This window comes from Patella vulgata, chromosome 1 (genome assembly GCF_932274485.2).
Source record: "Patella vulgata chromosome 1, xgPatVulg1.2, whole genome shotgun sequence".
NCBI classification, from domain to species: domain Eukaryota; kingdom Metazoa; phylum Mollusca; class Gastropoda; family Patellidae; genus Patella; species Patella vulgata.
Window position 1 is genome coordinate 16716557 of NC_065879.2, and position 19839 is coordinate 16736395.

At 35.9% G+C, this 19839-nt stretch overlaps 1 protein-coding gene across 1 annotated transcript; it reads left to right on the top strand.

Moving 5' to 3' along the window:
* The first annotated feature begins 19 nt into the window (after positions 1 to 19).
* LOC126828564 (uncharacterized) lies at positions 20 to 19487 on the top strand. The gene is made up of 14 exons (XM_050558412.2): positions 20 to 117; positions 1704 to 1798; positions 2809 to 2980; positions 4336 to 4488; positions 5734 to 5865; positions 6773 to 6850; positions 7447 to 7543; positions 8303 to 8471; positions 9058 to 9159; positions 9509 to 9611; positions 11337 to 11504; positions 12526 to 12623; positions 13100 to 13672; positions 14482 to 19487. The coding sequence occupies exons 2-14, from the start codon at positions 1742 to 1744 to the stop codon at positions 17446 to 17448; spliced, it is 4869 nt and encodes a 1622-aa protein (XP_050414369.1). The 5' UTR covers positions 20 to 117; positions 1704 to 1741; the 3' UTR covers positions 17449 to 19487.
* Positions 19488 to 19839: the final 352 nt, after the last annotated feature.

Consider the following 19839-nt stretch of genomic DNA (forward strand, 5'->3'; position numbering starts at 1 on the left):
CTCCCATTTTAACTCTTTGCTGTTTGGAAACAGTAAGGGCTGTCCATATAAACAACTATGGAAATTTTTGTGTTAAAGAAATAATTTACTAACTAATTTAAAACCAGATATATAACGGTACAGCATTTATTTGCATTAGTACTTTTAGCTACGAAATTTTAGCTAAAAACGTTAGGATATCTCTGATGTGTTTGTTTTGTGCTTCGGTTTGATCTGATTAATAAGTTTCACCTTGCAAAACTAATAAATAGTGTCAAATGTGTAGGCTAAAATAGTTTATAATATCAACTTAAACCTACCCAGCTCAGTGTAGAGATACAACTTTGCCATAACTGTAAAAATTGTCGGTCAAATTAATTACCTGCATGGCCTCCAGATGAGTTACTTCATCTATAGCATTTTTTACTCTAGTTTGTTTACTCTACTGTAGGGGGGTTGGATGGCCGAATGGTTAGCAAGCGCGCGCTGTATCATACGGTCTGTCATTGAGTCAACTGGCGGGGTTTCGATTCCCCAGTTGTACGTGACAAGGAGTCCCACATAACAAACTGATGATAATTTTACGTAAAGTTTACGTAAAAATGGTCAGTCAGTTTACCATCATTTTGCTCATCTTTTTAACGATAAGTTTACGTCAGGAAATGACGTAAATCTAACGTAAAGTTTACGTCATTTTTACGTTATATTTACGTCATTTTCTGATGCAAATCTAACGTAAAGTTTACGTCATTTTCTGACGTAAATCTAACGTAAAGTTTACGTCATTTTTACGTTATATTTACGTCATTTTCTGATGCAAATCTAACGTAAAGTTTACGTCATTTTCTGACGTAAATCTAACGTAAAATTTGCGTAAAGTTTACGTCACTTACGTTACATTTACGTCAGAAAATGACGTAACCTTTACGTTAGAATTGCGTCAGAAAATGACGTAAATATAACGCAAATACGACGTAAACTTTACATTAGATTTACGTCATTTGCTGACGTTAAATTATCGTTAAACAGATGAGCAAAATGATCTATAGCATTTTTTACTCTAGTTTGTTTACTCTACTGTAGGGGGGTTGGATGGCCGAATGGTTAGCAAGCGCGCGCTGTATCATACGGTCTGTCATTGAGTCAACTGGCGGGGTTTCGATTCCCCAGTTGTACGTGACAAGGAGTACGTAGGGTCACCTGTCCAACCTCGCGGGTTTACTCCGGGTCCTCCGGTTACCTCCCACTGCTAAAGACCCCTACGCGCAAGCGAATTATTGAAATAAAATTAAACCATATGTTTGTCCTGAAATGACTTAGTTTGTGTCGAGTGGATGTTAAACCCCATTTCTCTCTCTCTATCTCTCTCTTTGTTTACTGTAACACCTCAGGGATCCATGATCATGGTGGCTCTGTGTATGAGATGCTGGCTCACTGACCAGCGAAGGTCTTGAGTTCTCTACGTACCATTGTTGATCTAGAGAGCTACTCAAGATTGTCCGGAGTGGTTTCTCCTTGTCAGGGGTACAGGCCTGGAATTCTAAATATGAGTAGCCTGCAATGCCGCTATCCAGGCAAAATTAACCTCTTAGCACACTATGCCCATCTTCATTAGCCCAGTCAGTGCAGAAAAGTAGGAATTTATGGTTATGTAAAAAGTTTATACCAGGATGCATTTGTTTTTTTAACTGTTTATTGATAAACAAAATATTTTGTCTGTTTAGCAAGATGTGCAAATATTCAATCTGATGAGGTCTTGATCATGGAGTTGAGTGAAGAGGAAGATAATAATACCAGGAGAAATGAAAACAATGATGAGGTACAGGATTTGATATAAATCTCGATGTTTTAAATCCCAGCCCTAACCCTGACCTTACACAGTAGTTCCTATTAGCATCAATTACATGTCTGTCTTCATTAGCGCATTCGGTGCAGAAAAATGGGAAGTTAAAGCCCATTTCCATTACATGTAGGCTACCATCTACTTGACCTCTGTGATTGAAGCCTCTGTAGTGAAAACTCTAATTCTGAAATTGGTTGGCTAGCAAAATAAAGTTTAATTACAGTAACATATAAGTGCAGGAGGACTGCAAACAAAACCCATTAGACAGACAATGGGACACACAAATTACACAGACATCACAAGCATTAAACAACAACCATACATATAAAATCAAGTGAATGGATCCATGGGCCTGCCGTTGTTGTCATCCACTGCGCTGAACAGTCCTGGGTCTGTAATGATACAGATATAATGAGAAATAATATACAATTAAGGTTATTCAAGAATATAGCAAGTACCAGAGCTTATAATTTATAAGTTTGATTAAAGATACATTATCTAAGATTTAGATAAAGAGCTGACCAGTTTTTCTATAATAGCTCAAAAATAGATCATGTAAAATGAAAATATTGAAAATTTCATTCAAATTACTTCATTCTGAGCCAAGTTATCACTGTTTGTAGTTTTGACAAGATGTGTGCATGGTGGTAACCAGGGCACTGGTATATTCAAGACTTAGCCTCACTTTCCCATTTTTAAATTAAATTTTTAAATGGCGAACTGTTCTAATCTAGTTTAAAAAATCTTGAGTATCCGATGCCATTGAGAGTTGATTAAGTGTCCTATCATGTTAATTAATGTCTACTTAATAGTTTTTATAACATTTCCGGCCTAAAGAAAGACCAGCAATAGGCAGATTTAGCTCTTGCATAATGTATGTTTAACATCTGATTAATGATGAAAAATTATTTCTAGCTCATGGCTGCTTTAAGGAAAGATGCATATATTTATTTTATGACCATTCTGATAATTTTTATGTTTTTAAGGAAAACGATTCACTACAAACTTCGACCAGAAAGAGCAGAAGACAGAAACGTCAAAGACAATATTTTACACCAGATGATGAGAGTCAATCAAAAAGAGCTAATCTATTGAATAAGAAGAAAGCCATTTCAGGAAATAGAAATAGATTCATTAACAAACGGAAATTAAAACCAGGTGGGTTTACGTTCTTCAAATGTTTTGTTTCTTCTTGAAGATAAGAATGGAAATCTTGCATCTTGGAAATCGAAATAAGAGTAGCCTGTAAGGCCACTGCCTGGCAAAATTGCTCCTTAGTGCACTGCATGGTTTATGACGATCTTCAATAACCTGGCTGGTGTAGAAAAGTGGGATGTCAGGCTTCATTTCAGGTTTTTTTTACAAACAGTATTTTACTCACAGAAAAGGGTAGGGGAATAGGGTAGGTAATATAGGCCTAGCCTGTTCTTCAATCATTTTCTGTGAATGAAATACATTTTATATTAAAAAACCATCTTTTCAAAATTCATTACAAAAAGAACTTTTGTCTGCTCTGTGAGCTGGCTTAGTGGATTTGGTGTGATAAAAATGGACATATTATATGATGACTATTATTATTATAACAAAAATAAAAATGGTCGTTGGTTCCAAAAAGTAGTAAGGGGTTTAATATATTTAGGTACGAGACCAGATCGTGATCGATCAGTGTCACCTGAAATTGAACAATCGTGACCATACCTCATCCAAACGCATCAAGTCGTACCCAAACGTAATGACTCAAAATAATGGACACTTGCAGTTCAATCGAAACGATCAGTTGTCAAACCTCTGTACAAACATGGTAAGCAAGCTACCGACCCCGGTAAACCAAGAGGCCAACACCGGTAACTCCGCCAATTAGTAACCATTGAAACCCAACTGGGGTTTCGGAATAGTATAAATAAAAAAGCCTGCCAGGTGAACCAATCAGTTTGAAGAATTCAGTACAAATGAAACGTCACTGACACCCGGGATAACCAGGTCTTCATTGCCACTCTTAGACTATATAAATATGTTATTAACATTAATCCCTGTTTCAGGGGGTTGGATGGCTGAATGGTTAGCATGTGTGCGCTGTATCATAAGATCTGTCTCTCATATTTTATTTGTATTATTATTCTGTATATTTTATTTTTATTATTATTCTGTATATTTTATTTGTATTATTCTGTATATTTTATTTTTATTATTATTCTGTATATTTTATTTTTATTATTATTCTGTATATTTTATTTTTATTATTATTCTGTATATTTTATTTTTATTATTATTCTGTATATTTTATTTGTATTATTATTCTGTGTATTTTATTTGTATTATTCTGTATATTTTATTTGTATTATTCTGTATATTATATTTGTATTATTATTCTATTTGTATTATTATTCTGTATATTTTTTTGTATTATTATTCTGTATAATTTGTATTATTATTCTGTATAATTATTCTGTATAATTTGTATTATGATTCTGTATATTTTATTTGTATTATGATTCTGTATATTTTATTAACAGTGTGGAGTTGTGGTGTCTGTAGATCACCTTATGTATCGGATCCAAGGAAGAGGAAAAAAGTCAGCAAAAATAAACAAAGTCGTCATAATCCATGTCCTAAAGTTCATTTAGATTCATTCTCTAATAAATATATCGAGATTTGTAACGCTTGCGGTTAGTTTCAAAATTATAGTTTTTATTTTTTTTCTGAATTATTTCGTTGACAGGTTGAAGTAAAGTTGTTGCAATAAATTATGTTTATCGGTAATATTGATTATTCACTATGAAATTTCTGTTTGAAGGGTAGAAGTAAAATTATTGCAAATTCTCAACATCATCAAAACTAATTAGGAATTGTTTCTTCAATAAGTATGTGTTATAGTGTATTCCTTTATCCAGTTACTAAATGCCTCTAAAAGATTAAAGTCAATGCATTTGCCTTTTATGGTATTTAAATTGATCTCTAACACCAGCAATATGAGGTTGTCAATTTTGATTTACATTTTTTTAATGTCTGGAGGTTCTATGTTTGATCCCTGTGTTGGCCGAGAAAATTCATCAGGATTTTTGAGCAGGGTTCCTCCTTGTCACTGGTGTAGGACAGAGGGCCTGGCAAGGGGCAACGTATAGTCATTCGAGGTCTCGTGTATACATTGGCTAGCACGTAAAATATCCCTTGGCAGTTGGAATTTGATATAAGAGTAGACCGTAGCGTCGCTGTCCTGGAAAATTTCACTCACGGCACCCATGCCCATCTTCATTAGCCCAGTCGGAGCAGAACAGTAGGACCATAACCCTGTTTCATTTCATTTCATTTTTTCAAATATGCAAGTTTAAACATGCATTATGCAAGAGCTAAATCTGTCTATTGCAGGTTTTTCTTTTGGCCTGAAATGTTATCCAAATTATTAATTAGACATTAATTAACTTATACAGACCATAACCAACTCTTGATGTCATCGTTAGCTTGCAATGTTTACTGGATTAGGATCTGATGCTCATTCATGATTAAATCAAGAAATGGATAATCGAGACTATGTTTTTTATTGTACCGACTTTAGTAATCATGATCGAGGCTACGTCCAAAATTCAATCGCTAAATTCTCGGTTCAGATTGGATCTATTTGACTGAAATTTTCAGCAAATTGTCTTTACATTATCTAGTTTTTAACTATTATAGTGAGAACTGTCAACTCTTTGTCTAATCTCCCATAATGTATCTTTAAATGTTTTACTCATAAACACTGTTAATATTCTAATTTTATGGCATTGACTGACAGATAAATTCTTTACCAGTCATTTAAAACTGGCAGATATGTCTAAAATGAAAGCCCTGAGAACAACAACAAATCTAGCATGTACATGTAAAAAAGATGGAATAATTCCTTCTGATAAACAAAACATGTTTTATATCCACAGATTTAATATTGAATCCAGTAAAGAAACCAGACCCAGCCCCTCCACTGCTCAAACCAGAAGATAAAACTAGAATGCTCCATGAAGCCAAGGATTTTGCAACAAATCTCGCTGATGAACTGAATGATAGAGATGGTAAACAAATAGACAAATGTATTAAAATTGGTGTGTTTATGATGTTGTTAGAGGATTGCTGTAGGAGTGGCAAGGTCTTTTCTTTCACCAAAAAGTTTGAATTAACTTCATTTTAAACTTTACATAGTAAAGCCTTGACATAAATAAGGTAGTCTCTGTCACCCAAAACCTCCTAGTCTTCAACATACGGAGGAACTGGGACCGTCGTTGTCAATATTTGACGAAAAGTCCATTGCCCATGCGTAACCGGGAGTTTGGTTTTTAATGTGGTTGATTATCCAGTATCTTCTGGCCAAGTCAAGTCAGAGTTGTGCCCCTTCTCACAATAAATCCCATAATTCTTGCATTAATATAAACAAACATGAATCGTGATGACGAATTAGGATAAATTTATAAAAAAACATAGATATGGCCCATGGATAGAGAAAATTTTACAACAAAAAAAAAAAATAAAAGTGTTGGATATTGAACTGGCATGCAATTAAATGGATTTTTTAGAAATAGTTACCTACCTCCCTTATGATAATGTAAAAGACCGGGTAATCTAGCCAATGACCTATTATTCCCAAATGTTGACAATGCATCTAGACTAATATTAGTAGAATATGTTTCTGGATGATACAGACTATAAAAAAAGGAGAGCAAGGGAAGTGATGGCTTGTCTACGATATCACCTTAGGTGGAAGTGGACGTAAAACCCCAGAAACGAACGAACGAACGGAAGTGATGGCTATTCAATTGATCATTTGATTGTATATAGATCAAGTAGTGCCTTTTAAAACTTTAAGAATTAAAGTCAAATCGTTTTTATGTGCTCGCTGCCTCTAACCTTAGAACTAGCCCCTCTATAGTTTTCAGTTTGATTTGTACATTTATTAATTTGTTGTACTTGAATACTATTTTACAGCTGAACGTTTGTTTTGTGGCCATTTTAAGAGTATTACAATATGTGGATGTTTACAGACATATCTTAACGAAGTTCCTGGTAAAATTAATCTTCATTTTCCTTAAAACCATTCTTAATCTTTCTTAACCCTTTAGCACTTGGTACATATATTGACTATACTAGTTCCTTGAAGAAAATTAGAGAAAAGTAAAATCTTGATACCAGTACATCCTTTGACAGTCAACTGACCGCGCTATGTGAATAGTTTTCCATGCAGCAGGACGTTGGGTCTGACAAGGACAGCTGTCTAGTCGTTTGGATGGGATGAAAAACCAAGGTCCCATGTACACATTGGCGTGCACATAAAAGATCCCTTGACAGTTGGAATTCGATATAAGAGTATGCCGTAGTGCCGCTGTCCGGGCAAAATTTCCCTCATAGCACACTGTATGGCATATGCCCGTCTTCATTAGCCCAGTTCAGAGCAGAACAGTAGGACGTTAAACCCCATTTCATTTCATTTGCTATCATATCGCTAAAGACCCTATGCACAAGCATATTATTAAATACAATTGAACCTTATGTTAGTCCCGAATTTGTCTGGTTTGTTTTGAGTGGATGTTAAACCCTCATTTCGCTCTCTCTATTTATCCAAATTACATCGTGATTGTAATGACATTCACTTTTGATTTCAGACAATCGTGTGGAAAAAGCTAAAGAATTTTTACAGTTTATGAAGGAAGCTAGACGGCTATCAAAACAGAAATTTTACAAAAAAGATCCTCAAAAGAAGTATGAATTATGACATTTTATTTTATAGTTAACTGTAAAAATGATCCTGATGTTGTCTGATGAAATTCAACGAGATTGTGGTTCCCCCTTGTCAATGGTGCAGGACAGAGGGTCTGACAAGGAGTCGTGCCTTTTCATTCAGATGGAATAAAAACTTTTGGAGTTGGAATTTAATGATGAGTTGGCGGCAACGCCACTCTCCGAACTAAATTTTTCTCATAGCAAATAATGCTGGGTATTGCCACTGTAGTCACGATAACCGGATCAATATTTACCAAGAAAACAACAGGATAAATGAATAATCAATATTTTTAGTCCTGCCGATGTCGAAGAAATAAAACTGCTTTATATCATGATATTCATCAAAATAATGACCAAAACAATTTAAGAGTGTTTGTGTACCTATAGCTAATGTGTGACGACCTGGTTAATTAAGAGTGATAATTAAGGTTATTTGCTGAAGGGACCAAAAAAAAATCGCAATACAGTGATTCAGCGTCTTGCGATTCAATACGTAAATCGTGAGAAGGTGAATCGCGATACACCGATTCAATGATATATCGTGCCAGCACTAATAACGAACTGTATAGCATATATTCCCGTCTATTTAGTCTGATGCAGAAAATATGCTTCCAAGTTGAACAGTTGTAATACTAATTGTTAGGATGATATTTAGTAGGCTTGAATGAAAATTCAGTATTTCATCTTCCCAAAGCTTGTGTTTAGTCAACACCAAAACATGAATTCTTTGTGTTACAGGATTTTTGTTGGATTAGGAAATGGTCAGAAGAAATCAAGAGAATTTGAAAATTATATATTTGAAAAGCGACAATATATTCGACAAGATCTGAAACTATGTGAGACAGCGTGTAAACAAATATTACTCTATTCCAATAATTTCCTTCATAAAAACATTAAAACAGAAATGGTTGGTTATATTTCCTTCTTATTTATAATTTTGAATTTCTAATTTACATAAAGTAAAACATGTGATACATCAACCTGCTATTGTTCCATCTGTCCCGAGACTGCGGTCAGAAACAGAGGCTGCTGAGAAGAGTATTTTTGATGTATTTTAATGATTGCCATATTTTTATTATCAAAAGAGATCTACATTTATTTAAAGCATCGAAGGCCAGCCTTGCCTTTAATGGCCTATGTTCAGATTTTGGGCAGAGGAGAATCATCTGCTATTCTATAGCGTGGTGTTTTTCTTGTTCAAGTCTGATCCCGATCACCACGATTAGATACAATCTGTGATCTGAAGCGATGATAACGATTGATGATTAATCGCGTTGATGGTAGAAAATATTTGAACCATTCAAAACTTTTCTATGGTCGACATGATTGTTACAACTAACTTCAAGATCTGACCTCAAGATATGATAAGACTTGATAAGATTACTCCATGATTTCAGTTTTAGTGTGAATAGTGATAGTGGGAGCCTAGCATAAAGGGTAATAAAATTCTATGAATTATGTTTAAAACATGAATTATTGTATATTTTTTATAGAGACGTCGTATGACGAGAACTAAATGTAAAGGAAAGTTGAATATTTTACCAAATATCGACACTCTACATCAACGAACCTGCTGTTTCTATAACTGTGTTAATGTACGTATTATTAATATACTTACAGACGGAAGTGCTGGGGGTGGGGGGGGCTCTTCAGATCATCATAAGGTCTTTCTATTACTGAAGCTTTGGATGGTCTAGTGATCTATAACAAGTACACTTTAGATCATTGGATCTGTCAGTGATTCAAGAGCTGTGGTTTAGATTCCCGGCTTGTACGAGTCAAATAGTCCTCCATTCTCCTCTCTCTGCTGAAGACGCCTATGTGCTAGAAAGTTGATGTAAATGGAGTTGAGTGGATTTTACACCCAATTTCTCTCTCTCTTTAATGTGTAAGTCAGTACGTGTTACGACAGAAGACATTTAGATTCTTTTTTTATTATTATAGATGGCACAATCTCACAGTTATTTACTGTATGAATGGAGAAGTCGTGCTCAGACCTGTCAGGCAGAAGCAAGACGTGTTTTAGCAGAAATGTTGACTCCTTCAGGTAAACTTGGGTTCTGTAATGTCCAAATTAAATTTACCGTTGAGAATAACTGACCTTAAGAACAGGGTTCTTCATCCATTTTGAAATGAACTGGCCTAGGAAATAGGGTAATTAAAGCTCCCATTCCCTTTGATATATCAACTCTTTAACAAAAATAATTCTTGGTAATTTGTTATGTAGAATGTTGTATTCTATATAGGCTAATAGTAATATATATATTATTACCCGAAAAATAAAGAAAATTGGGTACACCTGCTCGGTAAGTTAAGTTAAGATGTCTGCATGTATATAATTATCCTGATTACAAGTTACCATTAACTTTATATAAGGCTGAGAAGAGTCTCAAGATTTTCCAATCTCAAATCTTAAGTCCTGGTCATTCAGATGGGACAAAAAAGCGGTTGCCATGTTAGATACATTCACATATTGCAAGAGATGGACAGAGAACGACCTAAAAAACGATTTAATGTACAATGTGGGGCCATAATCCAGAATGTTATTGTTATAGAAACCAAGATCTTTGGGATATAAGCATATATTTTAGAGGCTCCACAACCTTGGAATTGCATACTTTTATATTATTTGCATACAGGGAGTTGTCATTTTTTCGGCAGTTTTGGTTTGATATACTTAACGGTTTTTAAGATCGTATAAAAATTGTGACTTCTAGAGGGTTCACAATCTAAAAACGCAATTTTCAGTAAAATCGGGGGCCATAATCCAGGTATGATATGCCCGAATATTGAGAGGAACCCAAATATTTTAAGTTTTAGCCAAAATCGGATAAAAATTGTGACCTCTGGACGGACATGAGCGACACCTGTATACGTCTACATGAAATTGTGGGGGTATAAAAATCAAGTTTAATGTGCTCCGAAGTGATAAATATTTGAAGGACATTTCTGGAGACAATGATGAAATTCACTCTGTTAGTTTAGGGGGATTGGCAGAAATTGCTTTTGTTAAAGAAAAAGGGAAATGACAGAAATGCCTGAGAGTTCAGGTGATCAGCCAAAATGCCTGAGAGATCTGGGAAACAGCCAAAATGTCCGGGCGATCCATAAACAGCCAAAATGACTCAGAGTTTAGTGAAGCAGCCAAATTGCCTGGGAGATTGGGAAACATGCAAAATGCCTGAAACAACAAAATGCCAGGGGAATCATGGAAATTGCCTGAAAAATTTCAAGGGTAGAACAGCAAAATGCCAGGATAATTGGTGCACATCAAATTGCCTTTGTCAGATGCCCATCCCTAACAAGTTCCTTCCTTAAACATACATTACGCAAGGGCTAAATCTGCCTATTGCAGGTCTTTCTTTAAGCCTGAAATGTTATCTAAATTATTAATTAGACATTAATTAACTTATCCAGGCCATAATCATCTCTCGATGGCATCGCTAGCCTGCAATCTTGGGTGGATTATGTTTCGATTTACTGCATAACTTTTCTTCACAATTTAATTATTAAATGGATAATCAAGACTATGCTTTTTTTTTTTACCGACTTTAGTAATGATGATCAATTAGGCTAGGTAGAAATTTCAATAGCTTAATTCTCGGTTCATAGTTGATCAATTTGACTTAAATTTTCAGCAAATTGCCTTTACATTATCTAGTTTTAACTATTATAGTGAGAACTGCCAACTCGTTATCGAATCTCCCATAATGTATCTTTAACTAAAATGAGGACAAATTTTGAATGTCATTGATGTATTGTTTGATTACAGGTGGTTATAGATGTAATTGTAACAGGTTCATTCATTGGATAACTGGCTGTAGTAGCGGTACAATACAGCGTGTCAACAGACAGATGAGGGAGACACGAGGTAATCGGGAACCACCACAACATGGTTTACGGAAGAACTGGGAAGCATGTAATACAACTACAGATAGAGGTAAATTAGAATACATTTCAACCCTTTGCACTTAGCCCTCCCTGTCCTGTCACATGCACAGCTATGGCGCTCGCTTGAACTAATAAATGATCTTATTATACTGAAAACTATTTAAATATCTTGGGTAGTTTGAGACAATCTAAGGAACAGCAGTTTTGGATTGTTTCATTGCGTTTAGGGATGTTCCGGTATTAATGAATAACTTTTTTCTCTAAAAACTTAACCAAGAATTGTTGATAAGTATAACATGTCTGTGGTTTCTATCATCACAGATTCCCTGGTTGTACGTGACAGGGAGTAGGGTCGCCTGTCCAACCTTGTGGGTTTTCTCCGGGTCCTCCGGTTTCCTCCCACTGCTAAAGACCCCTACGCGCAAGCGAATTATTGACATGTTAGTCCCGAAATGACCTAGTTTGTGTTGAGTGGATGTTAAACCCCATTTCTCTCTCTCTCTATCATCACAGATCTATTTCATGTGGTGGGGGAAGGGGGGTTTTGGACTGAATGATCTAACACATGCACCTTAGGTCATAAGGTTTATTTCGATCCTAGGAGTAGGATTTTCAGCCCTAACGCCCTAACCATGTGGGCTTTCTTCGGGTCCTCAGGTTTCCAGGTAAAGACTCATATTAGCATGCTAATCATTAATTAAACTTGTAACATATGTTATTCCTAAAATTGGGGGGTTGGATGGCTGAATGGTTAGCGTGCGCGCGCTGTATCATAAAGTCTGTCATTGAGTCGACTGGCGTGGTTTCGAATCCCCGGTTGTAAGTGACAAGGAGTAGGGTCGCCTGTCCAACCTCGTGGGTTTTCTCCGGGTCCTCCGGTTTCCTCCCACTGCTAAAGACCCCTACGCGCAAGCAAATTATTGAAATAAAATTAAACCATATGTTAGTCCCGAAATGACCTAGTTTGTGTCGAGTGGACGTAAAACCCCATTTCTCTCTCTCTCTCTCTTATTCCTAAAATTAACTTGTTTGTGTCATCTCTCTCAATCTCTCTCTTTATTTTATTGTAGATTTAGATACAGGTAGCCAATCAACTGACATTATCGAAAACACTGTGCTGACTGAAGATGCTCTTCCAGTAGTCTCTAACATCACAACATTAATACCGGTAAGTAACGCTTTCAGTGGTCTTTAATATCACAACATTAATACTGGTAAGTAACGCTTACAGTAGTCTTTAATATCACAACATTAATACCGGTAAGTAACGCTTACAGTAGTCTTTAATATCACAACATTAATACTGGTAAGTAACGCTTACAGTAATCTTTAATATCACAACATTAATACCGGTAAGTAACGCTTACAGTAGTCTTTAATATCACAACATTAATACCGGTAAGTAATGCTTACAGTTGTAGTTGGTTTATAATGGGAGCCACTCTTTAAATTTCTGCAAGGGGTAGTCAATATTTACATATGTGAATAGCTTTCTGACAATTTGCTAGTTCGTGTGGGCGTGAAGGTTGTGCACATGACGGGGCAGTTTGGGGTGGTCTAAGTGCTAGAGGTTTAAAGGGTTAATAATGTGATATGCATCTGTGAAACAATATTTGAATGTATTTTTATGATGTTTGTTTGTAGTTTACTCCACAGCAACAATCATTGCAACAACAGTTATTACAGAAACAACATCCATCCACAGTACAGCAACAATATCAGTCCAGGATACAGCAACAACATCAGTCCACAATACAGCAACAATATCAATCCACAGTACAGCAACAACATCAGTCCACAATACAGCAACAGCATCTGTCCACAATACAGCAACTACATCAATCAACATTACAGCAACATCACCAGCCCACAGTACAGCAACATCAATCCATGATACAGCAACCACATCAGTTCACATTACAGCAACAACATCCGTCAACAATACACCATCAATCCACAATACAGCAACAACATCAGTCCACAGTACAGCATCTGCATCAACAACAGCACCCCACAGAAGAAAAACATCAACAAACAATGCCCACAGATGCACAACATCATCAGTCTACAGAACATCAATATGAACAACAACAACATTTTGCAGTACAACATCAACCAGCAGTAGAAAAACAACAAACTCAACCATCTACAGTGCAACAACAGTATGCAGTAACAAAACAACAACTGCCCACAGTAGAACATCCAGTGACATCACAGGTTACTTTTCTTCTCTTTTGTAGATAATGGGAGCATAAAAAACTGATCAAGAGTAACAACCTATGAAATAATTATCAGAAATAGATAAAATTTGAAAGGCTTTTAACTCTGCCCACAACAATATATGACTACATTGCAATGTTGTCATTTCAAAATGAAGATATGAAATATAACTCCTGCTTAATTTTAGCAGGAGGTCACGGGTTTGCTTCTATTGTTGACCAAGAAAGTTTCTCTGGATTTTTAGGTGCGGTTTCTCCTTGTCAGTGGTTCAGGAAAGAGTGCCTAGCAAGGACAGTGTCTAGTGGATCAGAAGGGATTAATAGCCGAGGTCCATTGGCATGCATGTAAAAGACACCATGACAGTTGGAATTTGAAATAAGAGTAGGCCACGGATCTGTTGTCCAGGCAACATTTCCCTAATAGCATACTGTATGGCGTAAGCCCGTCTTCCATAGCGGGGTCAGCATTAGTCGGCACACTTTCATTCTATAGTATTACGGCAACACATAATTTTGTAGGAATATTACTGACATAAATTTGAATAGCGCATGGGAATTAAATATGAAAATTAACAAGGTACACATATTTTTTATTACGTACGAATTTGAATATTTTGTTGACACATGATTTTTGTGTGTGGTCTGAAACTGCCTGCTTTTTTCGGTAAAAAAATCTGACAAGGCTGGCCCAGTTGGTGCAGAAAAGTAGACAGTTAAAGCCCATTTCATTTTTTTCTAACAAAGTCTACTGAGTGGGAAATATTTTTAACATTAACTATGGATTAAACATCTTTTTTTTTCTTTCAGAATATGGCTGTTACCAATCTTCAGCTGGTTTTAGATCAAGTGTCTCAGCTACAACAAGCTGTTCAAAATGTATCAATAGATTCAACCAATGAAGCAGCAACATCCCATAACATACCTGCTTCCCCCAGCAGCTACCAGCAGGTCCTGACCAATGATCAACTTCTTGGATGCAATATGATTAACCCAAACATGGATTTATCAGAAGAGAATCGCTCCTTACTCAGCAACATCCTCAAGTTGGACAACTATAATACTCAGCTTCTTCAGGGTAATTCTGAGATCATCAAAGCCAGTTCAAACAACATTCAACGAACGGTTCAACCTGAGAATCAGCATCAAAGAGTTGAAAACACCACAGTGAAACACCTGTCTTGGAATTCTCAAGAACAACCATCACCAGAAAGTAGTCCACCAAATCAATTTGTAAATATCAGTCCATTAGTAAAAGCAAAGAGAAGCTCTAGACCTAGAATACAAAAAATGTCAACAAGAACAAAAGGCAGACCTGTTAAAGAGAAGAAAACAATTCTAAAATCCATCCTAAATTCTGATGCATCTGCTTCACCACCATATAAAAGCACAATCACAAATTCATCTTCAGCTTCTATGAAGAATCCCAGTAGCCAATTAGGAGTGTTCTTAGCTTCGCAAGAGGCACCTATAAATTCATATGGAAACAACATGATGACCCCATCAACCAGCCCAATGAAAACCAGCAATTTCAACATGCAAAAAACGTCGCCTGCTTCATCAGTACCTCATTCGATAATATCACCAACTTATCCAGAGCAAAGTATTTCCACAATTACTTCAACTGTCCTTGCTGAAGCAAAATATCTGAGTAACCAATTAAAGAACAAAACAGTATCATCAACTGCTCCACGACTCCACATTAATATGGCACAACATTCAAGAACTTCAACCACAAATCCACATCAAAGAATCACATCGTCTAACATTCAGACAAAAAAGAAAAATCTTAACAATAAAATATCACTGTCTGCTTATCCACAAGTTCCAGTCACTTCATCAGCAACTTTAGCTTCTCATTCTATGGTAACATCACAATTGAATTCTGAAAATACAGGAGAGGCTTCTTATAAACATGTTTCAGCTCCTAAAGAAACTCCTAAAACTTTAGAAACATGTCAGTTCCAAGTGTCTAATGGAAATCAACAGATAAAAGGTACTCAAAAGGAAGCACAAATTGTTCAATTCCAAGACTCAAGTCCAAATGTAGTTGGTGTCAGTCAACCTATATTAGATCCTCAAAGGACTACATCAGCATTTCAGTTCCCTGTAGGGAGTCAGATTCAATCTATTGTTGGTCAGCTACCTCCAGTTCTTCCCAATACTCCAATACAAGGTTTTGTTGGTGAGGATGGCATCCTGAACTTTATTACTCCATTTACAACAGTACCCATAGAACCTCAACCATGTACTATTGTCAGCTCTAACACTTCTTACGGAGGAAGAAGTTACCCCAATTTAGCTCCAAAACCACCTCCACCACCCCCAAGAGCTGTCCAGATTCTTCCCATTCAGCAATATCAGAATCTTCAGCAAAATCCTCCAAACTTTTCTGAGCAGCAAACTTACATTCTATCCTCTACACCAGCGGGTCAGTTGATGCCATACACTAGTCCATTACAATCAGATTCACAGCAAGGACAAACAATAATATACCAACTTCCTCAAAGCTTCCAGACGATCACAGTTCAGCCGGAGGTCACTGGATTGGGAAATGTTGACCAAAACATATATGGAAACATTCAACAATTACCTCAGCAGATGGCTGTCTCAAACCAAGATCAAAATGTCATGGAAATTCCCCAACATGTCAGTCTTGCAGGATCAATAAATGATTCCAAAAACGTTATCATTCATTCAACACCAATTTCTTATCCACAATCAACAACAACATATAGTTTGACCACTATGCAGCCTCAGTCAGTATCATCAACACCACCACCAACACCACTCTCTTACGCCTGCAGAGGCAATCAAAGAGTCACCTACACCAAAACAGATGAATCTAGGAGAACACAGTGGAAAGAAGATGTAACAGCTGCTCAAAGCTGTGCTTCAGCCTCACAGGAACTCATCACAGACTCTATCGTGGGCAAAAGTAAAACCATTCGAGTTACAACTCACAGGAACAGAAACCCTCTTTCAAAGGAAGGAATGAGATTTATGGAAAATGGAAAAAGTCAAAGCAGCAGTAATGTGTCCACGAAAACAATAGCATCTGTTGACTCTGGGACTAAGCCTTTGAAAAAAGCAAATGTTTTAAGATCTACAAAAACTTCTGCGAAAGCTTCTTATTCAGATTCCTCAGAACACCCAGCGGCATTATCTGTGCAAGGATCTGTGGCAGACAAGAGTAATAAGTCAACCAAGACTAATAAAAGTCGTAGGATCAAAAACAATGCTACTTTAGTTTTTCATAACTCGGATCCAGTTTCTATAGCTGCAGCAGCTCCAGGTCCTGTTACGACGAAGCATGTGACTCGTTCAACTAGGAAACAATATTTGACAGGAAATAAAATTTCGCCGGTGAATTCTCCAGTGACAGTTCCACCTGTAAAAATGTCAGTCGAGCAGCCCTTAAAAATACGCCATAAGTCAGGAAATCGGCTGCAAGCATCTTCAGCACCAACTGTTTCTTACGCTGGAGAAACATCCAGGTCGCGTAGTGGTTCCATCACGCCAACAGTATCCAGTGGTCAAATTAATCAACCGACGAACCAGTTCTCAGCCAACTCATTATTAAGTTTTCCTGTGCTTTTATCGAGTCCCGATAATGATCAAGTGATATCCTTCATTAATTCTGACCCTGATCTCAGTAGTATGCGTAGCCGTAACTGTAGTGGGGAGATAACCCTGGACCCAAATTTTACGTCTTTATCAGCCAATGATCTGCTACAGATGTTATCTTCACAGCAGGATTCAAATATGAAATCCTAGCAAACCCTCTGACATAAAGTAATAATTTAGATAAAGACAATTGCCTCTGAAAACTTGATTATAACCTGAAATTTGTCTTCAGACCTGTAAATAATTGTTATTAAATAACTGTGTTTCTATTCAATAAATCATAATTTTCTCTCATTTTTGGGTAGTATTGGCCGATTATTTTACAAAAATGAATAGAATATGGGTTAATATAATCAAGGGAGCTATTTGAAGTATTCTGTCAGTTTTTTCACAATATTGAGGTAGTACATGTATATATGTGGTAGTATTTGGTAATATTGAGTTCCTATTGGGTAAATTCTCCTGCTCATTAAAGTTGCACTTGACAATATGTTGAACTAGTATATGACACTTTGAACTTTGTGCCTGTAATATTATCAATGAAAATAAAAACGAGAACTAGAAAAAGTGAAGGATACCAGCGGGATTATGGCTGACAAAGCCTGAATTTGTGCCTGACAATGTGTGTAACATGTGCCTTGTTTAAAATAATGATAATGATAATAATACCGTCATTTATAAAATGTGTTAATACTGAAGAAGAGTTTCTGATGCACTGTTAACAGATTATTGAAAGCTCAGGGTTTTGAAACCAGAATGTTTTGAGCTGAGACTTTTATTTCCTGTGTTCTTAACCTACAAATTTAGATTATCTTTATCAAAAACATTTAAAACAAGGCCTGGGGGTGTTATTCATGAATACTTAAACATTTTATTATTTCTGCATTTTCATTGGCTGGGAATTAAACTTCCATTACAAATTTTAGCTTTTAACCAATGAAAAGGGATTAGTCTTAAAATATTTTGTTTTAAGATTAGATGAATTCACCCATGGTCTGTAGGTTATTGTGAATACTTCAAGAATCAATTTGACAAAAACATAAGTTTGTTGGGGGGTGTATGTGACAAAAATAGTGTGTATGTGTGTGTGTTTAGAGACCTGAGACTAGGTTTTTGACTTGTGAATATTTTGGTGCTGATTATGAATATGTCTTTGTGTATAATTTCATGTGATATACATACCATAAGTGCTTTATCATATCAACTTAATAGTTTTATTTCCCTGACATTTATTGATTAGAAAGTATAATTCTTATAAAAAAAAATAATATCTTTGGCGATACTTTAAAAGAAATTGTATCGCTGTTAGTAAACTTGGACGAGCGTTAATGTATAAGTGAGTACCGTAAATGTCACTGCGCTGTACCATCCTGAATCTGTAGTGATAAAGGCTTCACTCAAAATAAAAACAAACTCACAACAAAGCAAACAATCCACAGAAAATTGCGGGGTGGGGGGGGGAGTTGGATGGCCGAATGGATAGCATGTGCGCGCTGTATCATAAGGCCTGTCATTGAGTCAACTGGCGTGGTTTCAAATCCCTGGTTGTACGTGAAAAGGATTAGGGTCGCATGTCCAACCTCGTGGGTTTTCTCTGGGTTCTCCGGTTTCCTCCCACTGTTAAAGACCCCTACGCGCAAGTGAATTATAGAAATAAAATTAAACCATATGTTAGTCCTGAAATGACCTAGTTTGTGTCGAGTGGACGTTAAACCCCATTTCTCTCTCTCTCACAAAAAATTGAGAATACAGAAATGAAAAACATAAACTTTCACTTAATGCAAACATTCATAGTTGTATTAAACCTCAGATCAAATAGATATTTTTAGTCCTACCATTTTACTCATTGTTGTTTGGTAGAATGAACCTTAAGTTGTTGACAGTGTGTTAAAAGACAAAGGAATAAATGTGATACATATAAAACTGTTTATAATATATATATATATTATTTTTAATCAACTTTATAAATATATATATGTTAATTTTTAATCAACTCTGTAAGATGGTAAAAGTGTTTAAATATTCATACTATTTTTCAATCAACTCTGTAAAACTGTTACATATAATAGGGCCTATATAGTATTTACAGTTTATGATATTTATACATGTATATGTATAGTATTTTTCAATTAACTCTGTTAATTTGTATATTTATTACTCTTTGTTAATTGTATTTTACTTGCATGTAGGGCGACTTCTGATATTAAAACAATAATTAATTTAAAAAATGGGAAATTGATTTTATTTTGGTTTAGCAATTTCTAAAACAAGTACAAGGGTACGACCATGATGTCGTAGCAGTCATCTTTGAATTGTGATGTCATATCAAGAATTGAAGTCGGTCAGTCCAGCAATGCGCATTTGTCCAAAGAACAAGCTTGCCGAGTATCATGTTGATCATATTCGAATTGGCAAAGATCTAGACTTTTTTGATGACTGTGGTCAAAAGAACAGTATCAAGATGTTTACCAAGTTCCTGCTTCAAAAATATACACTACAGCTTCATGATAGTTGATCTTGGTTGGTTTTACTGACCACACT

Coding starts and splice junctions, on each gene's coding strand:
- LOC126828564 (XM_050558412.2), top strand. CDS start 1,742: ATGGAGTTGAGTGAAGAGGAAGATAATAATACCAGGAGAAATGAAAAC. Junction 4,489..5,733: donor CGAGATTTGTAACGCTTGCG/GTTAGTTTCAAA, acceptor TTATATCCACAG/ATTTAATATTGAATCCAGTA. Junction 5,866..6,772: donor TGAACTGAATGATAGAGATG/GTAAACAAATAG, acceptor ACTATTTTACAG/CTGAACGTTTGTTTTGTGGC.